This window comes from Platalea leucorodia (genome assembly GCF_965183815.1).
Source record: "Platalea leucorodia genome assembly, chromosome: 5".
Lineage (NCBI taxonomy): Eukaryota > Metazoa > Chordata > Aves > Pelecaniformes > Threskiornithidae > Platalea > Platalea leucorodia.
In genome coordinates this window covers 13,361,852-13,379,703 of record NC_138827.1, presented here as the reverse complement: position 1 = coordinate 13,379,703, position 17,852 = coordinate 13,361,852, and the positions used below count along the sequence as shown (strand labels likewise).

At 41.9% G+C, this 17,852-nt stretch overlaps 1 protein-coding gene across 1 annotated transcript in view; it reads left to right on the top strand.

Moving 5' to 3' along the window:
* MAD1L1 (mitotic arrest deficient 1 like 1) overlaps positions 1-17,852 on the top strand; it is a 380,415-nt gene that overhangs the window by 212,028 nt on the left and 150,535 nt on the right. The window contains exon 15 of the mRNA XM_082311897.1: positions 4,824-4,914. Coding sequence (XP_082168023.1) covers positions 4,824-4,914 — 91 coding nt within the window. The remainder of the gene's footprint in view (positions 1-4,823; positions 4,915-17,852) is intronic.

The window sequence follows — 17,852 nt, the reverse complement described above, 5'->3', positions numbered from 1 at the left end:
ATAGCAAAGCAGAGAGCATTTGGGCGTTAACACCTTTTAGAGGGAAGGTGATAACTGTGCCGAAACTAGTATTTCAGAACCTATAAATAAAAGTAATATATTTAAAAAGAACTTCACTAAAGACTTAAGTGGCAACAGCTGAAGGACCTTTTCAGCTGGAACAAATCTTAACTTCTTCTTTCTGCTGTCAAACTGCAACCCCAGTAAATCCTAAATGTTTTCTGTGGATTTAGTGACTGGGTAGAGTTACAGTAATTCAAAAGAAATTCATGTCCTTGCCAATGCCTATTAGTCACACTTGCTGGAATTCTGTCTGCTCTGCTCCTAACACCATCTCAATGCCATCTGGATCCCTTAATAGCGTCTTCCCAACACATACATTTTCTGCTCCATTCAATAGTTTCCTGTTCAGCAATAGCTTTTCCACATGGCCATGTCCTTCCTCTTCGCAGATGGGGCCTCCATGAGACATGTCCTCAGCAGCGATATCCACGCTGCTCTACAGGCAATCACGTAACACATCTGAGAACATTAAAAACAAACAAAAGAAAGATAAAGGGGTGATGGTGGGGAGTTGTCACTGGTTAACTCCACTGAAAGGCTCTGGACTGAGAGAGACTTTTGGAAGTGCCTAGACGTTGTTGAAAATCAAACAGATTCCCCCGTTCTTCCTTTCTAAAATAGAAGCAGCCTGGCCTTTCTAGCAGCTGCTGCTCACTATCTGAGCACTTTTTAGGTAGACTGAATGCACATAGTGGGATGTCTCATGATTCTCACAAGTGCCATTTCAGGAGACCTGAGGCTATAGGTTTTTCTTGTTCCCTCTTCTAATTTGGCAGTGAAACATGCAGTGGAGGCAATATGAAGCTGAGTGTTCAAAAGTGGGAAAATCCACAAGTCTGAGCAAATGCCAATGAATCTTTATTCTTGCACTAAATTTGATCTTATCAAAGGCTATGGAGAAGGCTTGAATTTACCTTGTGCCTGTGGAGCCTTTGACTCTGGCTTAAGCTGTCTGCATCTGATGCAGGAAAAGTCTTCCAGAAATGCAAAGAGATCTTTGCCAGAGTTAAAATATTTTCATGTTTTCAAACCCGTGTATGGAGAAGAAGTTGGCAAATTTTCCAGAAATTAATCCGAATAATTTTTCCCCGCATCACAAAACTTGAGAATGGTGTCAATATTTCAGAAACTAACTGATGTTTCTTCCTTCCTTGTGCCGCAAGGCTGCTTTTAAAATGGGCACCAGCATTCATTCCAGGCCAAACATTAAGTTGATAGATGGTTGTGCTGTACCCAGATGTTTCTGTACTCTGTTTTTTGTGGTTCTCACATGAATTTATCTTGGATTGTTCTCCCTACCTGAAAGTAACTCCCATATGTAAGAAGTTGAGGCATGCAAATTGGTGATAAATAGCATCACATATCTTGTGCAAATGTCCCTGGACAGAGAGAGCACAAGGTGCATGCAGATGCTGGTGCATCCAAAAGCAGTACACAGTTGGCCTTGTACCTGAACTTATGTAAATGAAAAAAATCAACTGCCAAGCAAGTAAATATTTTTCAATATTTGACTGCCGTATCTTAACCACCAGCTGCAAATGCTTTGCTGTGTTTATATATAGATAGGATTTCCCTTGCTTCTCTCTCTTTGCCATTGGGAAGAGTTCCCTAGGGCTGGAAAGCAAAGCTAGAATAGCACAAACTGTTTGCTAATGGTTCTTAATGCTTTCCCACTGGAGATCCAGGACACTTAACAGTGTTAAAAATAGGTTAGAAGAGGGATAAGTAGTGAAAGCGCTAGTCAGTCCTAAAAACCTCTCTGGTACAAAGAGGTTACAGCAATGTTCCTGGTCCTCAGCACAGAGGAAGCGGCAAGTTTTGTCTCTGAAGGAGAGCAGAGCCAAGGTGGCGTGGAGGGGGGCTCCCTGCGCCTCGGTGGGCTGACCTTCCCCCGTCTGGAAAGAAGGATACCCCGATGATACCCAGATAGCTGGGGTACGGGGAAGGAGGAGGCATCTGAGGGATGAGCCCAAGAGCAAGCTTACGGGGGAGAGGCTGTGAACTTCAGCCATGCTTGCAGGCGCTCTTGTGCGTGCTGCCAGTTGCAAAATACGTGGTCCGGGTATCTCTGCTGCCTGACTGCAAGCGCCCTGGGCTTTGACTCACCGGTCTTTCTTCGGTGAGGCACAAAAGGTACGAATAAATTATTAAATCTTAAAATTGCAGGTGATATAGCACAAAAATACAGTGACTTGAACCTACCCTTGTTATAGCTTGCTTCTGTCTCGGATCTTTGTGAAGTGTTTTCCGGTGTTTGCTATGAATGATTTTTAAAGGGCATCTAAGAGGCCTGAGCTTAAACCTCCACATGGAGAGAAGTTCTGCAAGCAGATAACAGCAACACCACAGCTTATTTGAGAGGCTGGATGGGGACAAATTTGTTCTAAATTAAAATTCAACTTGTCAAGTATGGAGAAAGTACCGATGAGAGTCCTCTGTCTGGCTTTGACCTTTCAGTAGCTGCTGTGTGGTTGTTCCTCAGAGAAAAATGTTGCTGCTCTTGTGGCCTGTTCTGCAATCCATTTAGAAACACGCCGCTAAAAGCATTAATTCCATTTTGAATTTCCATTTTTTCCGACCTTTTCAGTCTTCTGCTTCTTCAGCATCCTCCATCCCTGCTAGCTTTGTGTCTCTTCTGGAAATTATTGATGATCTTTTTTAATGGCCTAGACAATGCTAAAAGCCGCTTCTCGGCAGTTTAGAAGCTTCCAAGAGTGAAAAAAGATGATACTTGATAATATCTGAAAATTACCAGCAGGGGTCGGGCTTACAAATAATTTAAGCAATTCAAGCTGCATATTTATAAAGGAGACATTTCTGTGCTGAACATGTTGTAGATCAACCAGCTTATATGGAAAAGTTTGTAACTTTGCCCAGTGAATAGGAGAGACGACTTCTTCATTGTACCTGAAATTTCTATTGCATAATTTTGAGATATTGGCAGATGGGTTCATTGTTTATTGTCACGGTGCAAGGATTTTCAGCTTAATTTAGATCATTTAAAAGTGAGTATTATCAAGCAAGATAATTAATGTTTTAAAAATATTCTGGAAAAGGATCCTGAGAAAATTGAATGCAAAGATCAATGATAATATGCATTAGTTGCACAGTTAATCCCAGGAAGTTAACATGTGAAAGGTGAGGTTCCTGAAGCAGCATTAAGGTTTTTGTACTCTGTACCTAAATGCAAGCAAAAATGTTATATCGAACGTTTTATAATAATATCCCCTGCCTGACAAGTTTGATAGAGTTCTCTGAAGGATTCAACAATCATTTGGCTAAGGCTGATGTGGTTGATATAATATATTTGACCTTTCAAAAAGCTTTGAGCCAAAGGTCACAAAGAAACTTTGCTTTGATGGAATAAGAAAGAAGGTTCTTTGCTGGATTAATAAGAATATAAAAGTCACAGAGGGCTGGCTGTCCCAGTGTACTGTCTGCAGGGATGGCCGGTGGTGGATGACCATGCGAATAGGGCAAAGGTACTGGGGTACTTCACCAGAAGGCTCTCCTAGGTTCTAGTGCCTTGTCTTCAGGATTTCCTTAGCCGGAGATAATATAATGTCTTTCTACTTTGTAAAGCTTGATGCATTTTTCTTCCATTAATTTGCGTATGTAATACAGAGTTAAGAGATGGAAAATCAAAGAATAAATGTTGTTTTCACAATACCGGGGGTTTTCCACTAGGTCCTAGAATGGTTTTTATTGGAAACCTGTTGTCTAGCACAGAGAGGAGTTTATGACTAGTGAGGTGACAGAATTTGAGTTAATATGAAACTATTCAGCTTATCAGACTGTTCAGAGTTTCAGAAGACTCTTATGATGCTGCTCGAGATGGGAAATGAAGTTGTATGTCAATAATTGCAAAACCGATGCACATAAGAAAAAACACCTTTACTTTTGTTCCCGCAATAGTGGGCTCTAAATGAGCTGTTATCACTCAAGAATGAGATCTTATGTTATTGTGAACAGTTTTCTAAAAATACCAGGTAAGTGCTCAGTAGTTAAAAAGACAAATAGAATACTAGGAATTATTAGAAAAGAAGATGAGAACAAAACAGAAACTCATTATACCACTGAATACATGTGAGTGCTGTTTGTAGTTCTAGCTTTTCTCATAGCAAAAAGTCTATATAAAACTTGAAGAACAAGGAAGGGCAGTCAAGATGAGCAGAAATACGGAAAATCCTTGATGTGAGGAAAGACTAAGTTGAGATTCTTCAGGAAATCATAGAGGAGGCCTGTAAAGTGATATGGAGAGGGGAGTATGGTACAGTTATTCACAACTTTTCATAGCAGAACTAACAGGCACTCAGTGCAATAATCACATGTGAAGTATAAAACAAAATTAACTAATTTTTCATACAGCATATAATTAAATTGTGGAACTTACTGCCAAGGAGTGTTGTGAAGGCCAAAAGTATAAATCAGATCAAAAAGAGATTTGATGCACTCATGGAGATTTTAGCTGTTGGTGGTTACTCAATGTGATGGTCTAGACTCAGTCTGTGGTTCAGGAAGTGTCTAAGTTGAATTTGCTTTATATTCAAGTTGTATATTTTTAAAATACTTTTGCAAATTATATTTTCAACATACAAACTTGTATCTTTTAATCATATGTTTTAACTGCCTCAGTAGTGTAGCTTTGTGGTACCGAATACAGGAATAATCCGATACTGATTGTGATTTCATGTTTTACTTGATTATTTGTGGTGGGACTGTGCAGGGACACAGCGTATTAACTTTCCCTTCTTCTCCAGGCTGAAAATTGAGGAGCTGGAAGCTGAACGCAGCAAGCTGGAAGAGGAGAAGAGATCTCTGGAAATGAAACTGGAGAAGCTAACTCTGCAGGTAGGAGGTGTGGAGGCCCAGAGCAGCTGGAGAGCCTGACTTGGTCCATTCACCATAGCTGTTCTAACAGCTGTGCCAGAATGCTCACATCATGCAGCTTCACTTCCCTCAATCTGGGCAAGGCATTTCTCGGAAGCCTATGCAAACTGCATCAACACACCTCTATCTCTGACCATGTTATTGGAGTGTTTTGATGTCAGATGCAATCACGCGGATGCAGTTGTCTTTTTAGATGCCTTTGGCTGGAACCTCTTCTTTGGAGGTTTCTTGGAGCCTTAAAAACTGTTCCATTTTAAATAACTCCACTACCATAAGTTGTCTGTCTCCAAATTAGTTCGTGCCAAAGTGGGAGTGTAGACAGTTCTTAACAGCATGGAGCTGATAGGAAAATTTGAGCTCCATTCGTACTGAAGACTCCACTGCTGCTATCAGCGATGGAGACAGAGACCACCAGTTGGTGGCCTCATTAGGTAGTAGTTTTCCAAGCCAGGAAGCATCAGTGACGTTGAGAGGATGACATGGCAGCATCTCCAGACCACAGACATGGAGAGCAGAAGGTAGAGTCGGAAGAATGAGAGTGTGTTTCTTTTGCTGTGCTACTGTGGGTGTTTTACCTTTTCCTGAGGTAGTGCTGTCCTATATGGCAGAAGGTCTTCAGCTTTACACTCTGGATAGATCCATGAAGTCTCACCCTCCTTGAAGGAGGGCAAGGGCACCTGCAGCAGTTGAGTGGACTGTCTATTCAGCCAGCTCTCATTCTGGGAACAGCTTTCCTGTGCAGAGGAGGGGCATGGGAGTTGGTTCAAGCTTTTACAGTGTTTCCTGTTTGAAAGGTGCTGGAGCAAACAAAAACCTGAGTCTGTTTAATCAAAGCCCATCCTGCTATGAATAGTGTTCTCTCTCCCTTCTGTTCTCGCTGATATGCTGAACAATTCGGCATTGTAGCATTCCATTCTCTTAATTTTTCTTTCCTTCTCTCTTATTTTTTTCCATTTTTGTGTAAATTGCTTCATCGTAGAAAACCTGCAGGTTTGAAATTACCCAGATTTCAGACAGACCATTGATTTTATCTTGACACCTATTAGAGGCGAATCAAATCTTTTTTTTTTATTACCAATTCCTAGAGACAGGGGAAGTGACAGCTTTGATAAAGCAGGGAGCTGAGAGCTGCTGAGCATCTCTGCTGAGCCATGTTTAGTGTGAAACCTGTCACCCGGCTCTCCTTTAATTGGGTTTCAGTCATCAGAAGGAGATGAAAGGTTTGGACTGGTGTTTGGATGCTTAGGTCTCCCAACAAACACAACAGCAGCTTTGGTTTCAGAGCAGATTACAGCTCACTCAGGTCACATTTAATCTGGCAACGTTGTCTCACAATGGCTGCTGGCTTGCCAGGAAGGTCTGACCGGAGGAATTCCCTATTTTCTTTGTGATACCTAGAGATGCTTTGCTTTGTTTCTTACACTGCTCTTGAGATGCCAAAACACCAAGCTTTTTAAACTGCACATTCAAAGAGGAAAGGTCCAAAGTCTTCAGTGTAGTCTTGCTAATTGTCTGCTTTCTGGTCCTCAGTAGAGATCAACAGCAGCTACTGTTTGGCTAGCTGAGCTTTCACAGTGTAGAAAAGTAATGTGGTGATAGGAACAAGATGGGACCTTCATACAGTGGTAAAGCTACTATACAATAACAGTTGTACTGCTCACCAAAAAGGCTTTGAAAGCTCGTCACAGGATCCCCATGACCTATCTCATTAATGGTGCTCTCTGTGTGAATACGGTGTTGGCAGGTCAGGGCTTTGTGGAGGGAGTGGGGGAGAACAGGAATGACCTGCAGATAGAGCAGAGTAAAAATTATATGGGAAGGATGAGATAACATGTAGGTGTGGAAAAAGAGAAGGAGGGTGATCATCTGGCTTAGCAGGTCTAGGAAAGAGAAATCCGCTAGTCCCCCAAATGGCTAGTTAGTGAGCTGAATTAAGGTAATCATGCTCTTAAATCTGCTTTGCCAGGCTGAGGACATCGCTTTAATTCTTCATTTAAGAGGAGGTAGCTCCCCTTCCTTAGCTTCTCACTTTACTTGTATCTTAGAAGACTGGCTGCCAAAAGCAGCTTCTCCAAAGGCGGAGGAGTAGAGAGGAGAGCATAAATATAGGAATATGTAAGCTGAATGCTGAAGTGTCAGTATTGTTCAGTATGTACCCAACTGAATGGTCAAGATTTCAGAAGTCCTCAGAGGGGAAAACATCAGCTTTCCCATTTTTTATTCAACCTAAGAAGCAAATATCTTGACAGCCCAAGCTTAGAATGACTTTTTTTTTTTTTTTTTATAAACACATTGGGAGAAGGTTCTTTACAGTGGGAACCCACTAAGTTAAGGATAAGCTTAGAAATTCACCTCTTCTATCAGCGCTGAGCAAATACGCTGAAAATATTATTATACACCCAGATAAGGTCACTGAAACGTTGCCAGTTGACATGTTATTTATTCCCATCTCTGAAAGAAATCACTGGGAAATGATGGGTTAAAATAACTTCTCTTTATCACAAAGGGGAAAAAAAGGCAAGACAAACTATATGTAGAAATCACAAGAAAATTTTACTGAACAGAAAGATAATTGAAATTACAAACATGGGAAAAGCATGGCATAAAATCAAATAAAGGTGTAAGAGAAAGTAGGGGTGACATTAAACAACGTAGGATGAGGGTGATTTCTGATAAATCTTTATCTCCAGTTCTTTCTTTTTTAAAATAAAACCTATGACTTTCTGGACTTGTATCTACTAAATGAAAGATGCATAGGAGGGACATACTAAAGTTGTGAATTTGGAAGAGGAAGAGGCAGGATGTAGAATTAAGGCTTTGACTGCTTTACACTGGACTGGACTGAAGTCTGTTGAGTTCACAAAGCCATGTGTGGTGAATGAAATCAAGGGAGATACGGTTAATATTTGGTAATTTAAAACATCAATGTTTGACTGTATTGATGTGTGGAAAGGAGTAAAGTCTCAAAAATGTTTGCCTCCTCTTGCATCATTTTGTATCCGAGTATTGGCACATGAATTTTGCTCATCTCTGCTTTGGCTGCTGCTAACAATAGCCCACTTTGTGAACCACAGGACCCTGATGGACTGACCAGAGAGCAAGCGAGCATTTGGAAAGGTACTTTTGTATTAGGTGTGTGATTCACACTCCCTGAGCTCAGTATTAGCAAATAAAGAAACTGAGATACTGATAGCAATCCACAGCAGTGTATGTAACATCTGACATCTCTTTGTATTCTGTGCTTGTGTGGGGACAGCTTGAATTATGGCTGAAGGCGCTTTACACCTCCACACACCCCTTCTTCCAAAACCCCTTGGCTCTTGACACCTAGCTGCAGGCTGCATTGATTTTCCTTCACTGGTATAAAGACTTTAGCATGGATATTACTCACTGGTCAGGTCTTTACTGCTAATAAAAACCTCAGATTACAAAAACACAAGAAATGTTGGGACTGTAGAGAAATGACGCCCTGCTGAGGGTGCCTGCCCATCGCCCAGGATATTATCTAAGAAAAACATTTGAACTGTGGCTCAGGAGAGGGATTCATACAATATATGAAATATATGAAAAGAATGGGTTTAACCAAACAATTTTGTCTCCTCTCCTCTATCCTCCTTTGTTTCGACGAAGCAAAAAAGGCTTTCAGGAAAGCAAATGTGCTATTACTGCTTGGCCTACGGTGGGCAGACTTGCTGAGATTTCAGTGGAAGGTTTGGTTTGTTTAGTTATCTGAAACGATCTGGACCAACTTCCCAAGCCGCTGGTGGAAAAGTGCAACTCGATGCCAAGAACAAAGAGACTGATCAAATCAGTGCTTTTCGGATAAAGTGGGAGGAAAGACTTGCGAGGAGTGTTCAATTAGCATTTCTTACTGCTAGGAGCCTTGTGTTTACAGGCAACCAAGCGGATGTGAAGTGTTCCTTATGCAAATACTACTCTCCTGCTTTTCCTGCTCTCCTCTCCTCTTCGAGCTGAAGGAGAAGAGATTCTTCAAGTTTGGCTGCTTCAAGGAAGATTGATTAAAATCAGCTGCAGTTTGACTTAATTGGATCCATATGCTTGGAGAGGGAGCAGGACTAGTTAGAAGTCCTCGTAATTAGTTCACAGCTGGTTGGTGAGAAAAATGAAACTCCAGTTAGAGTTCATACAAGTGGATCTGTACAGATAGAAGGCAGGGAGGTGTTTTTTACACTGAGACGTGTTTGCGCTTGAAAATCACCTCTAGTCCCATAGCCAAGCTAGCAGACTAATCCCTTTGAGCGTGTACATGTACATTTATGAGGCTAACTGGAAGGAGTCTTTATTTTCTTGCTCATTTCTGAGTAAAAGGAATCACCTGTGGATGCTGGCCATCAAGGAAACCTGAACAGGGTCCCGGAAAGCTGGGAGAGGATCTCACAGACTAGGTGAGACCCTACAAGGGTAGTTTGGCTCTGTGAAAGGTTCATGGTTTGGCACAAACTCTGAACTCATCAACTTTCAATGTGTTACCCTTGGTCACAGTAATAACTAATTGTGTTTAGCCTTTCTACTGGTTAGTAATATAACAGCAACACTCATAAAAATGCAATATTATTCATACATATTGAAATAATTTATTTCTGCCCATTATCTCAGAGAGCCTGGAAAGAGCTGACTAGCTACGTGGCATGGGGACAGTCATCAGAAGACTTTCCCCAGCCAGAAGTTGCTATTTATGGTAAATTTTGCTGTTGGAACAGAAGGGACTGAATTCCCTATTACAGTGTCCATGAAGGAGCTGCCTAAGAAAAACATAAACATACTAACAAGGTCATGTTGACATGACTTTATTAATGTGTTTCGAGGTGTTCATTAATGCATGTGCAGTAGTTACTTTCTAAATGTCTAACTTTGCTGTTATTATCGACTGTTTTACAATTTAAGATATTAATCTGGTTAAATTAAATCTTGGTTTCTTCCAGGCTTTAAATTGATTATTTTTGCACAAATTAAGGTGTAAACCACTTGTCGACTTTGGTGATAGTTGTGTTGTAGCTGTAATGATTTGAAGATAAGAAATAAGCAAGTTCTGCAGGCAGAAATATTATCATTTTTTTAGTAAGAGTAGCTGATATAATTGGTAAAGTTAGATACAAATAGAGTGGATGTCTGAAGAGTTGTCCTATCTGTCTACTTTAGGCCATTTTAATTGGCCTGCCTAAGTTAGCATGGACTTGCAGTGGCTGGTCCCACCAGAGCAGGAGGCTCTATGCAGGGGAGGCTCTGCAGGGAGAGTGGGTGGCTGCTGTCTGCTGTATTAAGTTTTCCAGGAGTCAAATGTCCATGGATGGTGAAGGTGCTGGGGCATCCAGAGTGCTCTCATGTTTCTTTTTTCCCTCATCTCGGCAACCTTTGTGGTTGGGCTGGTCTCCCTCTTATCCTAGCGCTGTGTTTTGAGGGGCTAACAAAACATGGAGGAGCTGTACCCCAAGCACAAATTCCTCTGTGTGGTGGACAGGGAACGTTTCTCCTCTTTAAGCATTAATGACTCATTTTATAGTTAGGATTTTGGCGGCCAGGCAGTAACTAGCTTGGAGTTAAGAGCCCAAGGCAAAGTTGAGGTCATTTAACAGTCTAACTGTTCATTAGGTGACCAGTGAAGAATGATAAATGAATCATTTATGCTGTTATAAAACTTAAAGGGACATTGTCAACCTTTCAAGGTTCCCTAATTGACCTCTCAGATGCTCAGGAGTCTTCTTCCTGGATTATCTCCATGCTTTCCCCTTCACAAACTTCCTGTCCTTTTTCCTTCATCTGTGTGTGCTGTCATCCACATTAGCCTCTGTGGCTCAGCTAGTCCTCATTGAAAACCTCAGGTGGTCAAGTTTAGCCCTTTTTAAAAAGAAAAAAAAAAAAGGCTTCTTAAAATGGGTTTGGGCAAACCACTTGGCACCTCTGTCAGGTATAGCTTTTGGCAAGGATTAGGAACAAATCTGTGTGCTTCAGAAGGATTTAATTATGAGATAGAATAGCTGAGAACATACAGCAGGAGACCCAGTAAGAAGATGAACGAAGCAGAGAAGTGCAGGTCCAGGTCTGCAGAAGGCTGTATCATATCATACTGCCCGGCTCATCCAGTACACTGAGTTTCATGAGAGCATGTGGGAGTGAATGAGGAGCAGAGTGATTTGTGATCCTTTTCACAGACTCCTGGATTTTATCAGCAATAAGCTCATCTTTTACAGGCAAAGATTATTTTCAAAATTTCGCAGGCTGCAGCAAGTCTTCACTGGTGTAAGGAAGCGTGTATCTGCTCAAGGGTATATTGGGAGAGACCACTCTGCAGGTCACTCCACAGTTTTGCTCAGAACACCAATGAAAAACACATGATAAACATCTATGTTGCCTTGCTTAAATTTATACCATTTCTATTAATTATTGACCCAATAGCTCAAGCGTAGCATAGGCATTTCACTCAGGGATGGGCATTCCTAATTCTTAGCCTCATAGGCCCTCACAGGGCCACAAAAATGATCAGAGGGATGGAACACCTCTCTTATGAGGAAAGGCTGAGAGAGCTGGCGTTGTTCAGCCTGGAGAAGAGAAGGCTCCAAGGAGACCTTATTGCAGCCTTTCAGTACTTAAAGGGGGCTTATAAGAAAGATGGGGACAGACTTTTTAGCAGGGCCAGTAGTGACATGACAAGGGGTAATGGTTTTAAACTAAAGGAAGGTAGATTCAGACTAGATATAAGGAAGAAATTTTTTACAGTGAGGGTAGTGAAACATGGGAACAGGTTGCCCAGAGAGGTGGTAGATGCCCCGTCCTTGGAAACATTCAAGGCCAGGCTGGACGGGGCTCTGAGCAACCTGCTCTAGTTGTAGATGTCCCTGCCAGTTGCAGGGGGGGTGGACTAGATGACCTTTAAAAGTCCCTTCCATCCCAAAGCATTCTGTGATTCCAAAGGTATTTTCAGGTATTTGCAGCTACCTTTACCCTTTCAGGAGTCTCTCCACGACCTAAATGCCTCTACTGCTCACTGTAAGCATATAACCTAGACTAAATGGGGTATCCATTTATGACAGATTAGAGGTACGTGATGCTTGCGTAGAACATTGGAGAATATGCACACAGCAAGTTGGCTGTGATTGGAGCAGGGACCGAGGGAATCTGGTATCGTGGGTAACAATAGCACTGGGGATGGTATGGCACAGGCAGTAACGTGCTAGGGTTAGAGAAGCACTGTGGAGTCACTGAGCATGTACTCTGGTGGTTAGCATGAGCAAAAACCTCTGCCGTTACACCTTCACTTCAACTATTGCTTGACCTAGTTAGGTTAAACTACAGTCAAACTGTAGTTTGCTGTGTAGGTATCTCTAGTGTTCACAGTGAACTCCTAAGGGTATATGCTGAAGTGCTACCCAAATGAATGCGAGGGAAAAGAACTTCCCCTATAATGAGCCTATAAATTGTGCTAAAAGGATTATATGTGTTATTTGGGAGAAAACACCGTGTATCTTGTGCCATGTAGATTAGGTACTGAAGAAAGTCCTAGAACCGGTGTAAAATGGAAGGATTGTAGAACCTGCTATGCTCCAAGCCTTGAGGACTACATGAGACTGAATTAGCTGGGGCTATGCAAATATTTGTACATGTTAATTCTGAATACATCGCATTTATTAGAATTAACAGGACTTAGAAACATTCCATGGGAGCAGAGAGGAGGAGTATAAACATGTCATCAAGTTGTAGATCTGTCATTAGGTGGTTCAAGGAGAAGCTGTTTCTTGGCCTCAGTGGCCCTGACAAATGTGATGTGCAAAGTAGATGTCAAATAAAACAAGGACATGCGCAGTACAGACTTGCTAATGTTTGTTAACATCAGGGACCAAGAGTGTGCAGGTTCACATTTGCACAGGGAAATGTTACCAACGTGCCCTTTAAAAAAATTTTTTTAAGGAATTTTCACATTGAATATTAAACACCTGAAGGTCTATAACTTTTACTGCCAGAGCTAACACCGTATTGTTTATTTCATGCAGCACCTTTCTCGAAGTTCTGCAGAAACTGATTAACATTTGCATAATACATTTAACACAAAAATCCATAATAAATTCATTAATGTACTTCTGCCACTATCCCTGAAAATATCAGCAGTTGTGTGGCATCACACAGCTCATTAGATGAGCAGGAGGGGAAGAAGGGTGAGCTCTGGATTTCCTGAACAGCTCTGAAACAAGGAAAGGTCGGTGCACTAAGCGTCAGTAGCTGAGCAGCAGCACAGAGAGCTCAGAGAAAGCAGTGAGAGAGATGGGGCAGGGGAAGTGTCCCGCTGGAAAAGGTCGCTGTACCAGTAGACATGAAGCACAAACTTTAAGAGGTGGCATCCATGCTAGAGTAGAAAAATCAGTAACGAGCACAAAATGCAGATGAAGATGGTGCTAGACTAAGGAGGAGGTTGCTCCTAGAGTGCATGTATTCTGCAGGGGGCAAACACCAAGAAATTGTTGAAATCCTGCAGTGGTACAAGAAAGCTGGCTTGAAACAAGCCTTTCTTTTCTGAACAAGTATTGCAGAATGAATGGTGAGGTTTTAAAAGTCATGCAAGGCTTGGTTGCGTGGCGGGAGGTCACTAAACCACTAAATCCGGGGGTAGTCTCTGTGTGTGTACCACTGTCATGAATGGCAAGTATGGTGACAGAGACACTGCTCCATTAGTGTTCTTGTATGATCAAAAGAGCGAGGATGTAAGAAAATGAGTGATTTCAGCTACAATTGCATGCTCAGACACACAGTTGTGTTTATAAAATGCCCCACCCAACGTATAATGCTAGCTGATGAAGCAGTAGTAAGTAGCAACTACAGAAGGCTCCTGTGCAAGAAGAGCGTTTCAGTGATTCCCCAGAATCATCCTGCAGGTGAAAGCCAAGGCTGAGGAGACAGACACAACCATTTTAAAAAGAGACTTCACTTTTAAGCTCCTCTAATCTTATTTATCACACAGCAAAGAAAAAGCAAAGTTTCAGGAAACGATAAGAGTGACTGTCCCTTTATAGTTTTCTGGTTTTTCTCTGTAGTCATTTGATGGCACGAATTAGTTTTCAATTGTTCTTTTTTCATTTTCTGTTATTCTGCTGCTGCTTTGAATTCTGCTACGATGTCACAGAAACAAAACAAAAATGTTGTTTAGACCCGTATAGGGAAAATAGCGCCTGGCGAGATTTGTTTACTGAAGCTTTGTGCTTTTTTCTCAGATTTCTGTGAATACCACGTCCATAAGTTACAGCTTGCTCCACATTTGGCTTTTAGCTTTTCATTATTTGTTATCATTTCAGCCTTTGATGACCCAATTATTTTCAAATTTTTGATTAAAACAAAGTAATAGGTTACAGTTTCATGCTGTCCTTGTCTTTGCCACTTCTTCTGTTGTGGTCTGGCTTTTTGCCACTCGTCTATGTAAAGTCAAAGTCAGTAATATTCTTCAACGGTGTTATCCTTCTGATAAGGACACTCTGGTTACAGTGCAGGATTTTTCCTCTACCGCTTGGTACGTGAACAACTCGACACCGTCTCCAAGAGACAGAAGACCAGGATGTGTTACCCAGATTATGGAAAAGAAATGAAGTCAGAGTTAGCCAGTCTTTTTTGTGCGTGTGTGATGGGGAGAAGGGGAAAATCTGCCTGTTTCATGTCACAGTGAAGAGTGGCCAGCAGTCGTAATGATGTTAAAATACACGTGAGAAAATGGGGAGATACTCTGAGCTGAGGCACTGATGGAGATGGTAGTGTGCTCCAGAGAAACACGTTTTCTTTATGTGACCTCTGTCAGGGGGATTCAAGCGTGCGAGATGTTGATGTGTTATCTTACATATCCCAGAACCCTTCCCTTTGATCAGACCGACCTACCACCTATTTGACGCCTGGAGGCAGAGATCTACATAAAGAAAATGGGTTTCCCCTAAAGAATTTTATCAAATAGTAGAAGGGAAACTTGATGTGCCTCTGTCACTCAAATGCTTGGCATTGAGCAATTCAATCTGCAGTCTAGGCTTGCTGGGGATCGGAGCTCGTGATGTGCCTGGGGAGACCCAGGGGTGTAAGCAGGGAGAAGTAACACCGCGATGCCAGAGAATCTCTGCCAGTGCACCCCAAATGCAGTCGGATCATGATATGATCTCTTCTCAGTCTAAGTTTCCAAATTTGCCTCAATTTCCATTTGCTATTGTTTGATAAGACTCGAGAGAGACGTAGATCCAGACGAGTCAGAAAAAAGTAATTGTTTTTGACAGCTTTCCTACCTAGATTTGAAAGACAGGTAACAGTAGAATGGAAAACAATGACTAATTTAGGTAGAAGGCCTGTTCTCTTTAAATGAGGATAGACAGTCGGTCAGGATGGCAGGGTAAGCAAAACACTGTGGAAAGAGCAGCATCTTTGTATTTTTTTTAAAAACCAGTGGCACCACATGAGGCGGTTCTGTGTGTACAAAGGAGTGGTGGTGTCTGTAAAGCCCAGCTGTGTTAAATACAGATGGGAGGGTTCCCAGGTGATCCGTCGCATCTGTGTTTACCCAAGCGTGGGGTTCGGCTCATCAGGAACACTGCTGCCTCCCCTGATCAATGTTTAAACCCCATGTTATCTTAAATAATACAGAATCTGTGCCTGTTCTTTGCATTTTTGGCAGGACATTGAAAATGAAATAAAAAGTCCCTGAAAACTATTGTGCATGTTGGACACAACATAAGATGTTCAGTCGAGATTGTGACCTTTCAGAACAAAGACGCTGCTTTTGAAAAGGGAGTTCATTGTGCTTCTGGCTCTAGTAAGATGAAAAACTTGAAAAACCAGTAACATGAAGGCTGCGCAGCAAAGATGAGCTCCACAGAGATCCTCTTGTGTATTTTTGGTTGTCTTCCAGTGGATGCATCCTTTCTCTCTGTGCGATACTACCACTGTTTCAATCAGTAGTAATTACAGACGTTTTCTCATTTTTCTGAGTAGGGGGATGTGAAAAGCTGTTGGCAGGGCAGTGTCTGCAAGGGAGCTCAGCTGTGGAGCTGCTTTGCCTCCAGATCCATCACAGCTAGAGCTGCTGACCTTAAGGTTATTTCCCTAGGAGTCGGGGATTGCTCATAGGTTGATCCGTTCAGTGTGCAAGAAAAAGCATGATTAGATATGTGTGAGCTATTATGATTAATATTATCATGGTGCAGTATTTAAAGACACCACCAGTGAATTTAATTTTGTTTATATATATATATGTATATGTTTGCAGACAATTATTATAATATGTGCTGTTGTATTTATATATAGATGTGACGATATATATGGGTGTAAAATAGGAAACGTCACCCAGATTGTTTCAGCAGAATCAGACTGGAGTGTGGTCAGGTGGATGGTAAAGGTGCCTGAACGGAGAGGGAAATAACTGCTCGGGAGGGAGAACGGAGGGAGGGTGCGGGCTGGAAGTGCTTCCCTGGACATGCTGCAACCGTGGCTGTTGTCAAACTGTTCACTTAAGGTTCGCAGAAGTTGAAATGAAGGATGTGGCAATATCGTAGACATTCATTAGGATCCTCTTCAAGTGGATGGTGGAAAGGAATAGTGATTGTATAACATATGAAATGGTTTCCCTGGTGCTGCCTAGTGGCTATGCTGCGGTGGCATGTAGATGCTAGCTTCTAGTTCTGAGTAATTTGGGGATTGAATGTACAATGTCTTTTGGCTTTTCTGCTTTCCCAGGGTCTCTGATATCTTCTGAGTGTGATGCTGCTGTTGACGCTAACCGCTTAGAAGATAGATCTGCGTCTGCACCTGGAGATTTTTCTGTGGTCCATTCTCTCAAGCATCCTAGAGAAAAAAATACTGGACATACTGCAAAACAGACCTATCGGTCAATTCACCAGTGTATTCCTCCTGAGCCCACCCTCTCATCCCCCCCATCTCAGCTCCTTGGCTATTCTGTTCAACTTAGTGCTCTTCACTGATGTTGCATGCTTCCAAGGGATCAAAACGATAGTCCGAGTCCTTTAGGTATGTGTAAGAGTTAGAGATGATGCCCTTCTACCAGTTTACTCAATGATCACTTGAAAACTTGTTATTGGGCAAGGCTGCTTCTGAAGTATTTATTTCTTTAGGCAGTCAGATCACGATAATGTTGAATTCACCGCTTGGAGCAGTTAACTCAAAGCCCTTCAGAATCCAGTAGGTTACCCCACAGCCATTCCTCTTATTGTTTCAGTTTATCCATAAATCTCTCTTATTCTTGTAAATTCTAAATGAAGAGATGACTCTCCCCATCTGAAAAGATTTCAGTGCTGCTTGAAGTCTGCTTGTACTGACAGAAAAAAACAATTGAGCTTTGAGCTTGAACTGAGACAGATAAGATCACCAGGAGATTTCCACAGCAAATGCAGAATATATTCTTCTCTAATGGATTCTTAGTGCTGTCTGGCAAGTAATTGAATTGCTTGGGTAGGAGGGAAGAGGGGACTGAGTTGGTTTTTTTTGTTGGGTGTTTGTTTTTTTCAAGCTCCCTTATTTTGTGAGGGTATGAAGTGAAAGATAGTTTCTCTCCGTGACCCAGGATGTCTGTCAGACATAGGGGAAGCTAATTAAAATGTCACTATACGTACATGAGGGTGATGAGGCAGAAAGGACCGATCACATCCTTGGTTCAAGGGACTTGTCTGTGTCTTTGCTTCTATCCACTCACTGTGAAATCTGCAGGTAATTCATGTTCTGGGGGTAGAAATGAGGCCACTGGGTAAAACTGGCCTCTTTCTCTCTCTGGAGTAAAGCAGAAAATAAATTAAATCCATTCTTGCTCTACTGCAATTACTAAGACAGTCTCACTCCAGCTGGGCAATAGCAAGGATGCTGTTTCCTGCTGTCCCGTCATAGTCAACACTGCTACGCTCTGTGTCGCCGGACCA